The following is a 20,453-nucleotide window of genomic DNA, read 5'->3' as shown; positions in this document are numbered from 1 at the left end:
GGACAGGGCCAGTTACTCTCCTCCTGCTAAATAAAGAGAATCACCACATTAAAAGGTGCCTCTTTTTATCACAAAGAAGACCTGTAGGAAGTTCCAGGCAAGCGCAGTAAAGGAGAAAAGGCAGAGTCATTTGAGGGAGGAAGGGGTCTCCGGACGGCTGAGGGTGGTAAAGCTGAAGGAGCAAAACTCTACTACCTCTATGGGCAGAGAGGGATGTGTCAGGATATGGGAGGAGAAAGACTGCAGTCTTTTCCAGTCAAACAGATTTTGCAAGCCTTCTTTTTTAAATAGGAGCTGCAGTGGGATGTCCAGATTGGGACCCTGCTGTGGGGATCTGTTGACCAGAGGGAAAAATAGGCTCAATGTATGCAGCTTGAGTTCTAATCCCTTTCAGACAGAGGTGTGACCCAAGGGGTTGTGGTGGCTCAGGAGAGGTGGATAATGGTGCCTTAACCCATGACTCTGGTGGGGGCCAGCCCCCTTTCAAGACAGACCCTTGTGAGTTTTGCAAGTGCATGGGAAGGGGGAAGGTTGCCAGGAGGAAGCCTCTCCTTTTCTCTTCTTGAAAGCTTTGCAAAGGGAGAGGCGCTCCTGGTCAGATCAAACCTCTTTCAAGGGTCAGCTCAGTTCCAAAGAGCTGTTTTGATGGCAACAGTGGGGACATCTTGGTGCCCTCTTGGTTCCCCAATAATCCACCACTTGAAGTGACTGCTTCACCTCATGAATGGTTTATCTCTGCTCCCAAACTGCCTTGCACTCCCCGAAAAGCCTGTTGTCAGTCTCCAGCATGTTCAGATTCATTCATGCATTCATGCATGCATTCATTCTATTCCACTCTTTATCCAAGGAGCCCAGAGCTGGGCAGGGCAGCTTTTCCTCCTACCTTGGTCAAATGCTGGGTATGAAAGCTGGGTAGTACAGTGCTTTCCTACCCAGCTCCTGCCTCCTGCTTCTCCCTCTTCCTACCGAGTTTTTTTGCTCCCACACAACCGAAAATTGGGAGCGGGCACAGCTCCCAAACCTGGGTAGGACACTTGTCCTACCCAGTTTTCAGTTGTGTGAACAACCCCATCATCTTAGAAAACCGTTCCTTCATCAAAGAGGACAACATTTTCTTCTAATTCTGAACCTCTTCTAAGATGTCTAGGATTGCCACCTCTGAATTAAGCTATTCCTGAACACGGCCCCACAATATTAAGCCATTAAAATCTCCAGGATTGCTTTCTGTAATCACCTTGAGCTTTCCCAGACAGCAGGCTTTACTGACGGTTTTCTGTGAGGCTTTACTGTGAGTTTGAAGTTGCCCCCCCCCCGCCGCGCAATTGACTCAAAAAGTGGATTTTATTTTTAACCCTGGACATAAATTGGGCTACATTCTAACGTGCTATTAAAAACCCAAATTGTGTGTGACATGCGCCCCAATAGCTCACAGGGACTTTGGGGTAAATCTGGCCGATATATGAACTCACACCCTCCATTCCAGAGGAGATGCGAGCTAAAAGCCCTGTGTGAAAAACTTCCTTGAGATTCATGTTGACTCCTGGAAAGTCAAGGCTAATACTGGAGAATTTGCAACCCTAACAGATATCTCTTCTAAGATGGTAGCCGTAACTTCCAGCCCTAATATATGGCTTGTTGCATTTTGTGGAAGCAGGTTATTCGATCACTAGCATGTGGGCTCCTTCTCTGCTTTGTTCTGAGCTAGATTACTGCTCTGTGGGGCCCTATCAGTTTTATTATTATTTTTCAGTCTTTGGGGGTTTAGGAGAGGAACGCATGTTGTTATGAAACATTATTTTACAGGGATTTGTCTAAAGGGGAGAGAAAGCCTTTATTAAAGAGAACCCAGCTGTAAAAATATGCTCTCTTCTAAATAAAAACCTGAATCAGCAGGTTATTTCCCTTACCTGGTATGACCTACGTGCTTGTGGCTTGCTTCCTATTTTCCCTTGTGTGTTTGTTAAGTTGGATTTAATGACAGCCAGTGCAAATTAATCAAAAGTGTCTTGGCTGGGACCCGTGAGATCTGGGTTTGAATTCCCACTCCAGCCACAAACTCACTGGGTGACCTTCAGGCAGACACTCTTGTCCAGCCTTAACAATCTCATGGGGTCGTTGTGAGGATAAAGTGAGGTGGGGGGTGGGTGGGGTGACCACACCACATATACCACCTTGAGCTGATAAAATGGTAATAAATAAAGACTCAGTTACATAGCCATGTTTTTTTTTTTTTAAGGGTGCGGTTGTATCTATAGGCTTCTGCCGTGCTAGGACCAAAGAGGCACTGAGGCGATTCTCACGATGCGGGAAAAGTGGGCTAAAGGAGCCCAGCCCGGTTTGTCCCCATCGTGAGAACCAGCGGACCCGCAGGCGAGCCTGGTGGTTCTCTGGCGGCTAGCCTGCCCAAGGAGTCCTCCCCTTAAGGGAAGTTAGAGGAGTGAGCGCTCCGCTAACCTCATCACGAGTTGCCACGGCGCAGCTCCGTGCCGTGGCGACTCGCGAGGAGACCCCCACCACCAGGAGGCTAAAACAAGCCTCCCGGTCTCTGGGGTCTCCCCAAGATCCCCGGCGCACTCATGTGGGGCATCCTGGGATTTATGGGGGCCAGGCGGCCCCCCAATCCCTGCAGCCCCTACTGGCTCTGTGTCAGAGCTGGTCGTCGTATGGGCAGCCCATCTGGCCATCCGGGGCTATGTGCTAAGCCCGCGCTCCCTGCACAAGCCCTGCAGGCTCTCCACATTGCTTATGTGCAGAGCCTCACTGTTCAGCATTTTAACTGTTGTACAAGAGCACAACAGAATTCTGGAATTCTGAATTCTTTTAGCGGACACGTTATTTTATTTTATTTCTATCTATGTAAACCGCTTTGGGAACTGTGGCTGAAAAGCGATCTATAAGCATTCGTCGTACATTATACCTGTGTGGAGCAGAGCTGGTCTTGCAGCAAGCATGATTTGTCCCCTTTGCTAAGCAGGGTCTGCCTGGTTTGCATTTGGATGGGTGACTGGATGTGAGCACTGTCCGATGTAAGATATCGCCCTTCGGGGAGGGGGCTGTATCTCTGTGGTAGAGCTTCTGCATTGCACGCAGAAGGTCCCAGGTAGGGCTGGAAGAGACTCCTGCCAGAAACCTTGGAGAGCCACTCTCAGGCAGTGTAGGCAATACTGAGCTAGATGGACCAAACGTCTGACTCGATATAAGACCGCTTTGTATAGGCTTCCCTTAACTATATGATCAAGCAGTGAATGGTGAACACAAAATGAAGAAGCATGGAAATAACTTCTGGTATAAGTGAAAGGACTTGAATGCTGAAAAGGAGATCCCGAAGGGGATTGCATTGTTTATAGATTTTAGGTAGGTGCTGTGTACTGTGCATCTCTCAGGTTTCCTCGTTGCCTGGTTGTAAAGGAGGCCTCGGTGGTGGCAGCTCTGTAGTCCTATCAGGGGATTGGACTTTGCTGGTTTGCACGGCTCACAAGACACTTAATGACCAAGCTCAGAACAGGCTTTCATACAGTTCCCTACACGTTCAGTCCTGCTGTGTGCTTTCTTGGGGAGACTACATTCTGTGTCGGTGCATGATGTAGTTGAGGCAAACCACACAGAGTTGTTCTTGTGCAAGTAAGAAAGAGCCACCGAGGAGCTCTGCGGTGCTGTTGCGACTAGTCTGTGTGCACTAGTCTGTTTCATAGAGCCAGCATTCTGCAAGTCTGCGGGTGCTGTGCTATACCCAATCTGGCCCATGTAGCCAGTTTATATGATTCTTCTGGCAACTTTACTCCCCCCCCTCAGCAAATCGACATCTTTCCTGCTTTAATTGGACATCTCCATCATATCTGTAGACTGTGGTAAAAACATCTTTAATTGGTGACCACACACAGCCTGAGTTAATCATTAAGTATATATAGATATAGCTTGACGCTGCTCTGGTTTCTTCATATTAAAGTAGTCTAATAAAATGCAGCAAAAACATATTTAAAAATTAGATTTTCAAACTGGAGGGGGAGAATGTGGAGGGAGCAAATATTACTTAACCATGGCTCCTCTGTAAACATCTGGGTGCTTTCCAGATTGCACGCTACAACAGCGAGTTTACTTTGGCTTGGCAGAATCGTCCCGAAACTGCAAATAAAGATGTTGCACAAAGCCGCCAGCAGGGGGAGAAGTCTTTTCTAACTTGCACAAACCTACAATGGGAAAAGACAGCTATTTTATTTTATTTTATTTTGGCAACGTTGTAGCACTGTAGCGCAAAGACAAAACTTGAAAGAAGGCATCGGAAATGTGAACAGCACTGTGTACTGAGTGACCCGGTTGCCCATTGACTTAAGGCACAATGTTGGCATCCCAAACCATTCTGCAGCTTCTCTTAGTAGCCAAGTAAGCTTCCAGGAGAAGATCCCAAATTATGAAAGGAAAATGGAGCTACAGTAATTTAGTGGATTGATTTGATAAACTGATGGAAACACTGTGGTTGATTGAAAAGTTGCTTCTGGTTGGGCTACAGATTTAAAGCTTTTAAAAAACGTAAATCACCTAGAGGTTGGTTGGTTTTTTTAAAAAATGTAAATGACCTAGGTTGTTCATTGTAAGGGCTGGGGACCAGTAATGGCCCCTGTCAACCCTAAGTATGGCTCCCTAATTGTAGGCTAGGCCTGTATGAAGCTTCATCCAAAGCAGAATACTCTGCACAGTCCCTCTGGCACTATATGGAGACAACTGGGGTGTCCTTTGAGGAAAACGGAGCCCTTTTGAGCACCATCTTGGAAGGCATGCACAGAGTGCTGGGAAGCGTAGTGCTTCCTGGTGCTTTCCTTGTAGAGGGGGCCCTGTCCCTTGTAAAGGTCTCTCCTGGAAGCTTTTTAGATGGGGCTTTTGAAGCCCTTTCACTCGCATCTCCTCTGGAATGGAGGGGATACGTTCATGTATTGGCCAGATTTACCCTGAAGTCCCTGCGAATTACCGGAGAGCAGTTCACACACAATTCAGGTTTTTCACGGTGCATTAGAGTGTATCTAAGGCACAGTGATTATATCCGGGATTAAAAAATCAATTATTTGTGTCAGTTTTTTGGGACAACTTCGAGTTCACAGTAAAGCCTCCCCGTAAACCCACTGCCTGCCGTGAGTAAAAGTCCCTGGCACTGAGAGAAGTGCAGGACTGTGCGGAGGTCAGCACAGTGGGAAATGGCTCTCACATTGAAGGGGTTGGGTTTTTTGTTTTTTGTTTTTGCCAAAGTGGTCCCCACTTGAAAAATAGTGACGATCACTGACCTAGAGATCAGGGGTGGAGCTATAATTGGGTGGATGTTTTCAAAGAAGACATTCCATCCTGCATCCAGGAGCTGCCGAGCTTCTGGAAGGAGCCGAGCTCCCCACCCCAATGGGGCTCCTGCTGTTGCCACTATTGGCCACTTGCTGCCACCTCCTTTGGTCACTCGCCTGGCCCATCCCATTGGCTGGGCTCCTTTCATCCTGGACGATGGAAGGAGGGTGCACATGCTCTCCCAATGGGCTGATGGAAGGAGAGCGGACCTGGAGAACATAGGAAGCTACCTTCTACTGGGTCAGACTCTTGGTCCATCTAGCTCAGTATTGTCTACACACAGACTGGCAGTGGCTTCTCCAAGGTTGCAGGCAGGAGTCTCTCTCAGCCCTATCTTGGAGATGCTGCCAGGGAGGGAACTTGGAACCTTCTGTATGCAAGCAGGCAGGGGTGCTTTTCCCAGAGTGGCCCCATCCCCTGAGGGGAATATCTTACCAAGCTCCCATGTCTCCCATTCAAATGCAAACCAGGGTGGACCCTGTTTAGCAGAGGGGACAATTCATTCTTCCTACCAAAAGACCAGGCGGCAGGAGGTGCAGCTGGTGACTGTGGGCAGCCCGCTGGAGGGAGGAGGTTCACATGGGGGGATTGAATGGGGGATGCATGTCCGCGCCACCACAGGGGTGTATGTGTGTGCACGCGCGCTTCTATGAGTGGGGCGGCCACCTGTGTCCACTATGTAAATATGGGCCCACTCCTCCCTCGCTCCACCCCTGCTAGAGATGTGTTTATTACACGGAAATAAATAAATTTCTGTGAACTTCTCCGCAAACGTAATAAATAAAAAAAAGATTGTTACTAGTTTTTAATGTAAGTATTATGGATCCGGGGGTGGCAGGCACCATTTTTAGGAGAGGCATTCCACCTTCTCTCACTCAAGCAGGGAATGCCTCTTTTCTGATAGTGCCTGCTGTGCAGCAGGCCCCATCAACCCTAGGTGCGCCTCCTTGACTAATTGTTTATTGGGCCTGTGTGAAGCTAAATACTCGGCACAGTCCCTCTGACACCATGTGGAGGGGACTGTCTCCACACAAGCAAAAGAAGAATCTTTTGATCCCCAGACTCGTCGTTTTATTAATATGCAGTTTTTATTAACATTCATATAATTAATCTAGTGCCAGCTCTAAAGACAAATAATATAACTCTATCACAAGATGTATTGCTTTAAAACTTCTACTGGGAAAATGTGGTAGCCCCTACTGGATGGCTTGAAGAGGGGTTTGGATCACTTCTTGGAGGAGAGTTCTATCAATGGCTACTAGTCTGGTGGCTGTGGGCCACCTCCAGCCTCAGAGGCAGGATGCCTCTGAGTACCAGTTGCAGGGGAGTAACAGCAGGAGAGAAGGCATGCCCTCACCTCTTGCCTGTGGGCTCCACAGAGGCATCTGGTGGGCCACTGTGTGAAACAGGATGCTGGACTAGGTGGGCCTCCTTGGGCCTGATCCAGCAGGGCTGTTCTTATTGATGCCACTGATTAAAACTTCAGCTGAAGGCAGAAGCCTTCCCCTGAGCAGCAGAGGCTGGAAAGAGACAATTTTTCAGAGACTTGGTGGATATATCGCTGGTCTCTGCTAATTTATTTCATTTTCATATCTAATCAAACAGTTTTTCCAGGGTTTGCAGTATTTCAAAAACCTGCAAATTCTACTGGACCATAGACCATCTCACAGTGAGTGTGCAGACCAGGGGCAGTGAATGGCTGTCATTCAGCTCTCATATAATTGGTTGCCTAGCTCAGGAGGAGAGGTGGATGGAGACCTTGCTGGGCTGTTCCCAGGTCTCAGATGTGACGTGGATTCATGCTGTATTTGAGGAGAAGCCTTCTGGAGCCACGTTCAACAAGTCTCCATGTCAGCTTAATAAGACTACTCTTTGTCGTGGACTAGTTCTTGATTCCTTGGACTCTTGGCTTCCCGGTGGGTGGCGATAAAACGTTTGTGGCTTATTGCACGAAACACACATTACTCCTGTGTTTGCGGCTTGCACACCGGCTCCCAGATTGTAGGTCTGGGGAAGGGGCACCAGTCGCTGTGTGAGGCCAAATGGAGAGCAGCTGCATTAGTGCTTCTGCAACTTTTCAGATCCCTCTCAGCACCACTCTGTGGAAAGATAAAGCCAACGATAGTTTTTAATGATGAATAGTGACATCCCTGAGCCAAGGCCTATGTTTACCTTTCATTTAAGGCCTACTTGGTTTGGGATTCTGCCTGATGTGGCTTGAGGGATTGGCTTGAAGGAACCTTAAAAAGAGAGAGAGGGAAAATAGAGTTGTGCAAAACAAACCCCAGAGGCAGTTGTGAGTTACTTATTGCTTTGGTATGAGTGTGTGTATGTGTGTACACACACTTCAGTAAGAGTGTGATGGCTTCAGAACTGGTTGCACTTCTTGGGACAGTGATCTCAGAGGCGGCCCGTCAGGGCGGTGGCAGGATGGGCAGTGAAGGGAGGAGGCAGGTACCCGGGGTGGATTAAGGCATAGATAACTGCTAAATGGGCAAAGAGGCACCTTTTAAACATGGTGATTCTCTTTATTTAGCAGGGAGAGAGCAAAAGGCCCTCTCCAACCCCAGCACAGCACCCCTCCAGTGACTGTTGCTGTTGTCTATCTTATATTTCTTTTTAGATTGTGAGCCCTTCGGGGACAGGGAGCCATCTTATCTTGTCTTGTCATATCGTATCGTATCTTTTTATTATTTCTCCATGTAAACTGCTTTGGAAACTTTTGTTGAAAATATTTTTGTTGAAATTGTTGTTGTTGTTGTAAGATAGTCACTTGCCTACGGCGGCAAATTCTGATAGGTGGCAAATTTGGGGTGGGGGGTTGGGGGCAAGTTAAATATTTAAAAAGACTCTTTTCAAACACAGCTGCGCCTGCTCAGAGAGCCCCGAAATGGGCCGGAAATGGCCCAGCCTGTCATTTGGGTGGCTGGTGGGCTCAGGGAAGAAGCTCTTGCCGACGCCTCCCCCACCTTGGTCTCCCCTCACCTCCATGAGCACCAACGCCCTGTCGGCCACACCCGTCTCCGCTACCATCCCTGCCGCGCAGAAGAGGTTGCAAAAAGAGTTTTTAAAAGATTTAACTTTCCCCCCAAAACCTGAAACTCGCAGCCCTCGACCTGGGGCAGCAAATCTTTTTTGCCTACAGGAGGCAAAAGGCTTAATCTGCCCCTGCAGGTACATTTTAAAATCACTCTCTAGAGCCCACTCACACCTAGCTGACCACGCAGATGTCTGCCGCATGTGCACAGAGGCCAGAAGAGCACCGTAGGCGAGGCGGCCTTGGTGCGAGAAGCTGGGCGGGGTGCCACTCCTTGGGGGGCTCGCAGGTGCAAGCGGTACCAAGGTAATGATAACTAAAGGTACCTCCCACCTGCTGTCTTTGTGGGCTGCCTCTGAGTGAGATGTAGAAGATTCTCACAAGGGAGGATTTCCCCCTGCTAACTCATCAAAGAGGCACCTTTTAAAAGTGGTGACTCTCTTTATTTTATTTTATTTATTTATTGTTACATTTCTGTCCCGCCTTTCATTAAAAGACAACCCCAAGGCGGTTTATAAAAGTTAAAAACACACAATAAAAAAGCAATAAAAACATCAAGCTAAAAAATATAAAAACTCTTTACTGAGCAGGGGGAGAGCAACCGGCCCTATCCAGCCCCAGCACAGCATTCCTCCAGTGGCTGTTGTTGGTGTCTACCTTATGTTACTTTTTTAGACTGTGAGCCATTTGGGGACAGGTGACCATTTTATTTATTTGTTTTGTTTGTTTTTATATCTGTGTAAACCGCTTTGGGAACTTCTGCTGAAAAACGGTAAATAAATATTCTTCGTATTCCTATTCTCACTATGGGCAGAGGGTTGCATGGGACTCCATAATCTCTCTCTCTCTCTCTCTCTCTCTCAATCTCTCTCTCTCTCTCTCTCTCTCTCTCTCTCTTTCTCTTTTAATGTCATGTTTTGAGTTTCCTTTCATGGGTGTCTGCAGGACTCTTACAAGGGCAGGGGGCAAAGGCTGCAATCTTATACCCATTTACCTGAGGGTGAGCCCCATTGAATTCAGTGGGACTGGCTTAATATGGTGTGTGTGTGTGGGGGGGTGCCCCCTCTTCCCATGGGATGCCTGTGTTTCCTTTATATTTTTTAAAGGGGGGGTTATTATAATTAATAACAGTGTGCAGAAATTAATATGTTTGTACAAAGTTTGTGGCAAATGTAATTTGGAACCTTGGCTATCACCTCCCAGAGCTGGGTATGGCAGCCTTGACAGAACGTTGTTCCAGCAGCTTCTCAGAATAGATTGCCAGGTTTTAAGGGTGACTTGTCATAGGAACATAGGAAGCTGCCATATACTGAGTCAGATCATTGCTCTGTCTTGCTCAGTATTGTCTACACCAGACCTGCTCAACTTAGGGGCCCCCAGCTGTTTTTGAACTACAACTCCCATAATCCCCAGACACAGTGGCCAGTAGACAGGGATTATAGGAATTGTAGGCCAACATCTGCAGGAGGGCTGAAGTTGAGCAGCTCTGGTCTACACAGACTGGCAGTGGCTTTTCCAAGGTTGCAGGCAGGAGTCTCTCTCAGCCCTATCTTGGAGAAGCCAGGGAGAGAACTTGAAACCTTCTGCTCTTCCCAGAGCGGCTCCATCCCCTGAGGGGAATCTCTTGCAGTGCTCACACTTCTAGTCTCCCATTCATATGCAACCAGGGTTGGCCCTGCTTAGCTAAGGGGACAAGTCATGCTTGCTACCACAAGACCAGTTCTCCTCCTCCCTAGGGAAGCATCTATATAGTAAAGTGGGTTTGCTCAATCTCATAAGTGCTGGCTCCAGCATTGCTAATACAGGTAGGTCTTCAGGAGGGTCCTCTAAATCACAGGTCATGGTGGAGTTGCTGGCTCAGTTTCCCCCAGCTCTTCTTGTGGGGTGAGGTGGGTCCCAGTGGCAGTACAGAATTACCCAGGATCTGGCTTGTTGGTTCTTTCCACCCAGTCTCATACCCTGAACTTACTACTACCATAACTACAACAAAGATTTATATACCACTTTTCAACAATACGTTCTCAAAATGGTTCACATCTTTATTTATTTTTAACATAAATTTCTTGTCCCAAAAGGGTTGACAGGGCAAAAAAACCCCAAAAAAACCAAAACGCAAGCTGGATACCAACAACAGCCACTGGAGGGATGCTGTGCTTGGGCTGGATAAGGCCAGTTGCTCTACCCCTGCTAAATATAAGAGAATTGCCACTTTGGAAGGTACATCTTTGCTCAGTTACCTGGGGTAACTGTCCACCCACCCCCAAAATGGGAGGATCCTGAGTGTGAAATCATGACACCTTGGACCACTTACCATCTCTCAGCCTAAACAGGGGTGGAGCTACTATTGGGCAAACGGGTTCAAAGAACCTGGGCCGTGCCCAATCAGGGGCACGCCTTGCAGCCCTGATGTCAGACACAGGGGTGCTGGTTTAGATCCCGAGTGGGGGCCGCACGGCCCCTGTTTGGGAGTTAAATGGCTGCTGCATTTGTGGGCCAGCCAGGAGTGGCTCTTCCCTGCCTTTAAGGCAAGGAAGAGCCACTCCTGGCTGCGCTACGAATGCAGCCCCAGCCTAAGTAGCTCCTGAAGGGGCCGCATGGCCCCATCAGAAGTTAAATGGCTGGCGCTGCGTTCATGGCATGGCCAGGAATGGCTCTTCCCTGCCTGGCTGTGCAGCGAATGCAGTGCCAGCCTATGTAGTGCCGCGTGGCCCCTTCGGGAGTTAAATGACTGGCGCTGCGAATGCAGTACCAGCCTTCATTTAGCTCCCGAAGGGGCCTTGTGGCTCCGTTCAGGAGCCAGACCACGCCCCCCACATCTGATGTCAGACGTGGGGGCAACAGCTAGCCGGGGTGTGTGTGAGCGGGGCTGGGGTGTGTGTGAGCCTGGGGTAGGGGTGAGCAGGGCCGCCACTGCCGCGGCCACACACGGGCTGCTGGCGGTCAGGCTCTGTGCCTGAGCCTAACCTACCTCACAGGGTTGTTGAGAGTATAGGGTGTGGAGGAGCAAAGCATGCATCCCATCCCGAGCTCCTTGGAGGAAAGGAAGGAGGGGGATACAGTAAATAAAGAAACGTTATAGCCTTTGTTTGATTGTGAGGGTCGCCTTTGTAGGAGCTGGATCCCAGCAATCTACATGGCCTCTTCCTCCTCAAAGGGATCGGTTGTCTTCAATCTAAACTTTATTTACTAGCTGTCTGCCTTTCTGGTGGGAGAGCTGTCTTATTTATTTATTTTATTTATACATTGCATTTCTACACTGCCTAGTAAAGAAATATCTAGGTGGTGTACAGATTAAAACATAATATAAAACAAAGCATTTAAAATTCATAAAAACAGATAAAAATCACAATAGATAAACACATTAAAATTTAAAGTTTAAATTTCATTTAAAAGCCTGAGAAAACAGGCATGTCTTCAAGGTCCTCCTAAAAGCAAACAGAGAAGGAGATGCTCTTACTTCAACAGGGAGCACGTTCCAAAGCCCTGGGGCAGCCACAGAGAAGGCCCGGTCTCGAGTTGCCACTAAACAAGTTGGCGGCAACCATAACTGGACCTCTCCAGATGATCTTAATAGACAACAGAGTTCATGATGGAGAAGGCACTCTCTTAAGTACCCTGGACCTAAGCCATTAAGGGTCTTCTGGTAGCAAGCATGAATTGTCCCCTTTGCTAAGCAGGGTCTGTCTTGTTTGCATTTGAATAGGAGACTGCATGTATGCAGAAGGTTCCAAGTTCCCTCCCTGGCAGCATCTCCAAGATAGGGCTGAGAGGTTCCTGCCTGCAACCTTGGAGAAGCTGCTGCCTGTCTGTGTAGACAGTACTGAGCTAGATGGACCAAGGCTCTGACTCAGTATATGGCAGCTCCCTATGTTTCTATGGCAATGAATCTACCCTCCACAGAAGCATCTGCCTCCCCCAGACCAGTCTGAGTGGAGCAGCTGTAACAATGCCCCAAGCCAGAACATTAAGAACAACTCTGCTGGATCAGACCCATGGTCCGTCTAGCCAAACATCTTGCCCACACTGGCCAACCCAAGGCCTCCAGGAAGTCCATCAGCAATCCGGAGGTTGACAGCCCACACTTATTGCTGCTCCCCAGCAACTGATGTGCCGTGGTAGACTGCCTGTGAACACAGAAGTTCTACCAAGCTGTGGCGACTGATAGACCTGTTCTCCATGAATGAGTCTTAATCCTCTTTTAAAGTCATGAGATTCCCTGGCCATCACCGCATTTGTGGCAATGAGTTCCATACATTAATGATGCATTGTATGAAGTAGTACTTAAGCTTTTTTCTGACCTAAATCTACTGCCTGTCAATTTCATTGGATAACCTGGTACAGTATTCTAGTATTACCTGGGAAAGTAATTATGTTGAAGTACAAATATTAAGATTTGTTGTAATAATAATAAATATCAGCATGGGGGGGGACTTTTAACTTTGTAAACCTCTGTCATGTCCTCTCTTTGTCATCTTTTTCTCTCTCAACTAAAAAGCCCCCCAAGTACTTCAGCAGCCCCCTGATCATTTTAGTAGCCCTTTCCTGCACCTTTCCCCAGCTCTATGATACCCCCCCCGCCTTGGTTTTTTGTTTGTTTGTTTGTTTGTTTGAAATGGGGCAGCCAAAACAGTGTTCTAGGGATTCCCAAATTTGGACCCCCAGATATTGTTGACTACAACTCCCATCATCCCACGTGGGTGGGAGCTGTAGTCGAACATTATCTGCAGACCCAAGTCTGAGAATCCTGGCGCTGTTCCAAATGTGGCTGCACCACAACAAGACAGCCCTTAAAAGTCAAACCAACAAACAAAGAGGTGGTGATAGGTCCTACTCCTGCCATGTAACTCTAATTAACTCCTGTCCTCCACTAGCGTCCTCCCTTAGGGAGGAGCAGTTTCTTCTGCCAGGATCAAGAGGGCGGTTTGTCTAGAAACCTCCGAAGCCCAAAAGGAAGCAGCCAGCCCAAACCCTTTGCCTCCGAAGATCGGAACACCCCTGCAGCCAGCCACCGGCTGCATGGGTAATGCCAGGAACCCTGTTCTCCAGCTAGAACTCATAGAACGAGACTTAATACACCTCATTTGGGATAGAAGAAGAGAAATGGCCTTGTTACTAAAGACCTTCTCGAGTCCCTCCAAGCCTGTATAGCATCCAAATCACTTCCATGTGGGGACCTTTTCCACGGCCACCCCCTTTTTCCAACTCGTCTTCCTCTTCCCCACCCCGTTTCTGCTGTTTCAGTGAAACCAGCTCAGGAAATTCCAATCAAACCCGGCTGAGGGGTAGCGCTCTCCGTTCCTTCCTGAGCAGGAAAAGCCAGGGTCTTTAATTTTTATTAATGGCGATTGCGGTTCAATTAGTCCACAGTGCTTTTTGTGTTCTGTATCATTAAACCTGTCAGAAAATAAGTTGTCCTTAGCTCCATACAGCCCCCGTTTGAAGCCTGCGCCTTGGAAAATGTTGCAAGACGCGGGGAAAGCGATGTTTACAGAAGGCCCTTTAATTTTACACAAGTGGGCACTTGAGCTGGAGTCTGGCATCAGAGCGCATCATAAGCAGCCGAGGTTCCTCATAAGTACTTGACCAAACAAACTCCTGTTGACGTTTTTAGAAGCACCAGAGCAGAGAATTACTAGCCCTGGCGGAGCTCCGAGTGAGGGAATTGTGTCTCTGACATATTCATTTTTCAAGCCGCTGCCATACGCGGCGGGGTGGTTGTTTTTTTTCCACGCCCTCCTCTTCAAGCCAGAGGGTTTCAAAGGCAGCACAGTAAAGCCCTGGCTTTGGAAGCAGAGGCATTTTTGAGAGCCAGCTCTCAAGCACACACACTTTTTGTTAGAGGAAATCCTTCTCGGTTGAGAGACGTGACAACAACCCTTCACTTGGGCCTTGCGTCCCCTGCCCCCAGCTTTTTTATTAGCTCAGTAAAGGGCTGGTGGTGGGTGGATTTGTGTGGGGATGTTCTGCAGTGGGTGTCATTTACTTCAGAGGTATCTGTGATTAAAGTAAAAGTAAAGTGTGCCATCAAGTCGGTGTCAGTTCTTGGTGACCACAGAGCCCTGTGGTTGTCTTTGGTAGAATACAGGAGGGGTTGACCATTGCCTCCTCCCGCACAGTATGAGATGATGCCTTTCAGCATCTCTCTACATTGCTGCTGCCCGATAGAGGTGTTTCCCATAGTCTGGGAAACATAGTCTGGGAAACATACCAGCAGGGATTTGAACCAGTAACCTCATGCTGGCTAGGCAAGTCATTTCCCCATTTGCCATTAGGTTCCTCACTTAGGAGTTCTCAAAACGAATGGTCTGAACTGAAGAATGTGTCTGCATGGACCCCGCTGCCCAGACGTCAGTGGCTAGCGTCCTGAGGAACTGTGCATTTAAGTGACAAAGTTGTGGTAGTGTATCTGCTTGCATGAATACCTGGCAGCATCTCCGGGTAGGGCTGGGAAAGACTCCTGGGCATTTTCCAGACTACGAGATTTGCAACGGTTAATGAGTTGCAAACTGTGATGGAATAGTGAAATGGTTTCAAAATGAGAGTAAAGGGTTGTTTAATGCTTCATTGTAAGTTGGTAGCCATTCATATTATCTGGCCGCTGCAACGTATTTCCCAGGCAGGAGTGTCCATATTCTTCCTGAAATGCATTTATCTGCCCCCCCCCCGCTCCATTTGGGCCAATGGAGTTGTGGAGTGTGTGTGACGTGACAATATCTATCTATCTATCTATCTATCTATCTATCTATCTATCTATCTATCTAGTATTATAATTTCTTGGCTGCCTTGCGCTAATCCGCCAGCAGGGGAAAGCGCCGTTCCAAAACAAACCTTTTGTTGTTGCATCCTTGCGCAAGTGATTCCAGGAACATATATATATTTTTAAATTTTTTTTTAATGGGGGAGCGAAAGGGCAAGCCTGGAAGGGGGGAAGCGAGGAACTGGTGTGCCCGGGTGGGCATTTTCTTCCATGGCGGTGACAGCCAGTGGCCCCTCAACTCCCCTGCTGGGGGTGGCAGCAGCAGCCTCTGCCACTCCTCCCCAGGCAGAGCCTCACTAGGGCCGGGGAGCCTTGCAGTGGCGGTGGGTCACCTTTCTGCTCCCTGCTATTGCCCTCCCTGCTTCCCTCCTGCCGGGCCTTCTCCTGAGGAGGGAGGATGATGGTGGCAGCGTGCCTCCAGAGAAATAAATATATAGGAGGGGAGCGCTCTTCCAGGGAGGGCTGTGGAATTGCACAGAAGTAAATGAATCATGATTCAGTTCAATGGGCTTCCTTTTAAGTAAGTGACTGTTCTCTCTCCCTGCCCTTTGCTTTGTAGGAAGCAGGTGGCATTGATTTAGTTGAATGGGCTTCCTCTTCAGTAAAAAGTACATGGGAAAGGGTTGGATTCAGAAATCTGCTCGGCTGCTCTCTGCTCCCCTTCTGTGCTGACAAGCTCAAGTTATATTGGAAGCAAGCAGAGGAGAAGGGAGGTGTGGGGTTTGGGATTCGTGGGGAGGAAAGGAGGGGGAAGCCAAGATTTCTCCCTGCCTGCTTCTCTCCCCATGGCAAGGGGGTGGAGGAAGCAAGCATGGGCGGCGGCAAAGAACTGTCCATACTGCAAAATGCTACAATGAATGAAATGTGGGGCAAGGCTCCCTACAATGGAAAAATACAGCTACTTTCCTGCAGCACATTTACAACATTGTAAGGCAACCATCATTAAAATTAGAATCAAGGCATGGGAAACGTGAAGGGCACCCTGCTGACCACACAGCGACACCGATGTGGAAATACAGGCGATACGGAGGGGCACGTAGCGGCCACGTTGCGAGTACGTTGCAGTGTGTGATCTAAAAAACGCACTGCCTGAGAGCTTGGAGAGCACTTGCCTGAGAGCTTGGAGAGCACTGCCTGAGAGCTTGGAGAGCAAATGCCTGTCAAAGGAGACCACACTGAGCTAGAGGACCAATGGTCTGGCTGGGTATAAGGCAGCTTCTGGGGGGTGCAGGGAGCTTGCTGGTGGCCCAGGGACAGGCTGTCACCACTGGCCCCTCCCTCCACAGCTGCCCTCGTGTGCAGTGGCCACAACCCCTGCATGCTGATTCAGGGGATGTAGCCAGCACCCAGAAGGGGGGCCCACAGTCTGTTCCTTCCCGGATGAGATTTTGTTCACCAGCTGGGAAGGAGTGGGCCACACCTTGCCCCGATGGCTGCAGGGAGAGGACAAGGGGGTGCCCTGGTGAGGGGGCACTGTGGTGGCCCCCCCACCTGGCAGCCCAAGGACATTTGTCCCTATGCCATTAGCAGCTTCCTATGTTTCTAAGATCATGCAATGGCACTTACTCTTGTGTTGTTGTGTTTTTTTTAAAAAAATTGCACTATTTCACAAAGGTTCTCTTTAAAACATATGCCATCAAGTCGGTGTCAGCTCTTAGCGACCACATAGATAGATTCTTTCCAGGATGAGAATCTTAAGTAGGGTTCCTAAGAGTTCTTAAGTAGAGTTGCCATATTCTGGATCTTCAAATCTGAGTGCCTAATTTGTATATTATATAAATTGGCTGGAAAATAATTTCTGGGCAGAATAGTAACTGCACGTTTTTCTCCATAACTCTGCTTCTACAAGGGCTAGAATTTAGTTTCCCCCTTTTTTCTTTTCTCTTTTAATGAAAGCTGAAATCTGGGCTAAGGAAGCTGGGTGAGATGTTTAAAATCAGGGTGAAACCTGGAATTTTGGGGGACATGGCAACTCTATTCTTAAGAGAGTTTAGAACAAAATCTTTCTCCCCTGCTTTCTTTTCCTTTCCTAGTTTTTCCTTTTCCTTTCCTTTCTCCCCTTTCCTTGTTGTTCTTGCTCACAAGCCCCGTGAAACAGCTTTGAGATTCTCCCAAGTGATCCTGCTGTCCCTTTTTTGTCTGCAGAGAGGCTAGCAAGGAAGCCGCAATGCTCCCCGAAGTGACCCCGTTGCTGCTTCTGATGGTCGGCATCCCCACGGTGACTGGAGGGGGAACCGGAGGGGGCTATGCGCAGATCAAGTACATGCAGCCTGTGGTGAAAGGGCCCCTTGGCCCTCCGTTCCGGGAAGGCAAAGGACAATATATAGGTAAGAAGCAGTACTTAGGTGCATACCTGGGTGCAGGAGAAGAGGCGAGGCTGGGGAATTTGTACTTGGAGGAAATACAGCTTCTCGTCTTAAGCATCTGCAAAGTGTTAGCTTCATCTCCCCCCCTGTTTAAGGCTTCTAATATTGTCTTCAAGCTAGGCCCTACAATAATTATGGCAACTCCTTCCCTCCAGTCTCTCTCCTTCATAATAGCAGCCCTAAGCGTGGACATCAGAGAAGGATGTTTTAGCCCCAGTGGTGGTTGCTAGGTGATCTGAGGCATCTATGCTGTGTCTCCCAGTGCTGGTTGCTAGGCAACAGAGTCTGTGCCATTCTGGCTGACTGTAACTGGTTGCTAAGTGTTTGTGTGTTGCCAGTGGCCTCCTGGCAAGCAAAGCGATTGCCAGGAGGCCACTAGACTATAGTGTTCTGGCTCCATCAGTGAGGGTGGCAGTAGGCCACAAGACAGTGGTCCCATCTCATGACAGTTGCTAGGCAACAGGGAGGCTGTAGCATTCTCAGTCCCCATCCAATATAATAGAAACTAAGCCACCTAATGGTGCAGCGAGGAAGTAACTTGCCTAGCCAGCAAGAGCTTGCTGGTTTGAATCTCCACTGGTATGTTTCCCAGACTATGGGAAACACCTACATATATCAGGCAGCAGCGAAATAGGAAGATGCTGAAAGGCATTATCTCATACTGTGTGGGATATGGCAATGGTCAACCCCTCCTGTATTCTACCAAAGACAACCACAGGGCTCTGTGGTCACCAGGAGTCGACACCGACTCAACTGCACAGCTTTGTCTTAAACTAGTTTAACAGTCATTCCTTCACCTAAGGGATCTGTGGTTGTGCAAGAGCCTAGGAATTCCTCACAGATAATTCTTAGCACCATTACCAACTTATAAGTCCCAGGAAAATCACAACAGTTAAACTGGTCCAGAACAGATACCGATTTGTAGTGCTGACATGCCCACAAAGTTTACCTCTGCACCCCTCTACTACTGGCAGAGTTAAGCATATAACGGTTGTTCCTGTTACCAAGCACACAGCACACACACATGCACCCTGCCGCTCGCTACACACGATGAAGAACCTGCCTGCCCCCTGATGTCAAGGACATGCCAATGTAGTCTTGACATTTCCTTTAGTCACCTGTGGAGGCTATAGGCTTAAACAGGGTTCTGGAGTGCGTGTAGAGTGGTGATTCTGATTAACATCCTTCACATGGGATTAAAGGACGTGCCAAGAATGCATCGCCATGTCCTTGAGTGAGGTCGGGGTGGGTGTGATCTAGGGATGTGCACAAAACCGGTTCACCCGGTTCGGTTCGAATTTGAACTGGGTTCGAACCAGGAGGGGGTGGTTCGGTTTTGGTTTTGTTCGAACCACCCCCTGGTTCAGTTCGAATTCGAACCTGCAGGTGTGTGAACTGGTTCGAATTTGAACTGGTTTGAATTCGAACCAGGGTGGTTCGAATTCGAACCGAACCAACCATTAGGTTCGAGCTGTAGGTTCGAATTCGAACCGAACCAGGGGGTGGTTCGGTTTTGGTTTTGTTCGAACCACCCCCTGGTTCGGTTTGAATTCGAACCTGCAGCTCGAACCTAATGGTTGGTTCGGTTCGAATTCAAACCAGTTCGAATTTGAACCGGTTCACACATCCCTAGTGTGATCTTTGTGTGCCGCTGTCTTCATTGTGTGTAGGGGACCAGTGGCGGCCTTGTTTATCTGAACCGGCCCACTGAGATTATTCATTGTGGTGTTTGTCAGAGCTCAGTGAATGCCAGATCTCCCCCCTCATGTGGGAAAGCCTTAGGCCCCCAGATCAGTTCAAAGGCAGCAACTGGAAGATAGTTGTGGCTATGTGGCATCACCACCCTGCTGACAGATAGGTGAGGCAGTGTGGTGGAGTGGGTGGAGTGTTGGCCCCGGGAGAAGTGGTACAGGTCCCCTGTGGCTTGGGGCAAGTCACTGTCTCTCAGCCTAATCCACCCTGCAGAGTTGTTGTGAGGATAAAATGAGATCATTCCATGTGAAAGCAGCAGGGCAGGTTATTGACATTTGCCTATAAGAAGGCCTGTCATAAGAATCTTTAAGAATCTTTAAAAACTGGACCTTTCCTGCTTAAAACTGAAAGCTGGCAAGGGTGCCTCACAGGGACAGCTCAATGAGTTGGTTTCGGTTTCGGTAATGTCGCCTGGGAGAGGCTGTTAACTTGCTCTTCTGTTCTGAAGCCCGCTCACATCTGTGTGTGGGCTTCAGAAAGGACTCCCATTTGCCTTGATCCCCAGAAGAAATGGTTCAGCGGAGGGCAGGATGCAGGTCTGAAACGATGGCGTGGGCAAGCAAAGGAGATACGCTATAGATCTCTCTCCATTCCAGTCAAACAATTCACCTTTTGTTTTGCCCAGAGGTGGGACACAACTCCCAGCAGCCTTTGCGTTGCTGTTGGCTTGGCGGGGTTTGCATTGGCAAACTGAGGACTCTGTCTCTGTCTGAGTGCTTCCTTGGATTGGCTGGCTGTGATGTCCGTGCAGGTGTTGGTTTGGAGAGAGAGTGAGAGAGCGTCATGGGACAGGAAACCTGGTGTGCTTTTCAACTGAGGAAAGCTATACAATCAAGCAGGCCACCCAGAGAGGAGGGGAAACTGGGGCCCCGGCTGGCAGGGCTTCACTTCCTGCTGCTGCCTAATGTCTTGGGTTTTTCCTTTCCTCTGGGGTACCTACTGGGGACAAGCACGGTTGAAGAAAGGATGCTGCAGAGAGTAGATATGCCACAATAACATTCCCTTCAGGAAGAGCCAGCAGATGGATGAATGGATCTGCCACATGTACTACTGGAGAGGGTTTTCCACCCAGTTCAACTTGGCTGGCCTGGCGACCCCCAGATGGGGTAACTGTGTTTTGGTTTGGTGGGAGGTTCATTCTCTCTCTCCTTTTTGGCCTTCCACTGTAGTGTGTGGCTTGGCTCACCTGTCCAGGGCATTTGATGCTGGCTCCACT

The 20,453-nt window shown here is 48.7% G+C and overlaps 1 protein-coding gene across 5 annotated transcripts in view; it reads left to right on the top strand.

Annotated features, from left to right (window-relative positions):
- The window catches only part of COL8A2 (collagen type VIII alpha 2 chain), a 200,312-nt gene that overhangs the window by 159,552 nt on the left and 20,307 nt on the right, over positions 1–20,453 (top strand). For all 5 annotated transcript variants that reach the window (XM_053267903.1, XM_053267900.1, XM_053267902.1 and 2 more), the window contains one exon: positions 17,265–17,446. In XM_053267903.1, the coding sequence (XP_053123878.1) occupies positions 17,287–17,446 (160 nt within the window). In that variant the 5' untranslated portion in view covers positions 17,265–17,286. The remainder of the gene's footprint in view (positions 1–17,264; positions 17,447–20,453) is intronic.

This window comes from Hemicordylus capensis, chromosome 7, assembly GCF_027244095.1.
Source record: "Hemicordylus capensis ecotype Gifberg chromosome 7, rHemCap1.1.pri, whole genome shotgun sequence".
In the NCBI taxonomy this organism is placed as follows: Eukaryota; Metazoa; Chordata; class Lepidosauria; order Squamata; family Cordylidae; genus Hemicordylus; species Hemicordylus capensis.
This window is presented reverse-complemented; position numbering and strand designations above follow the sequence as displayed.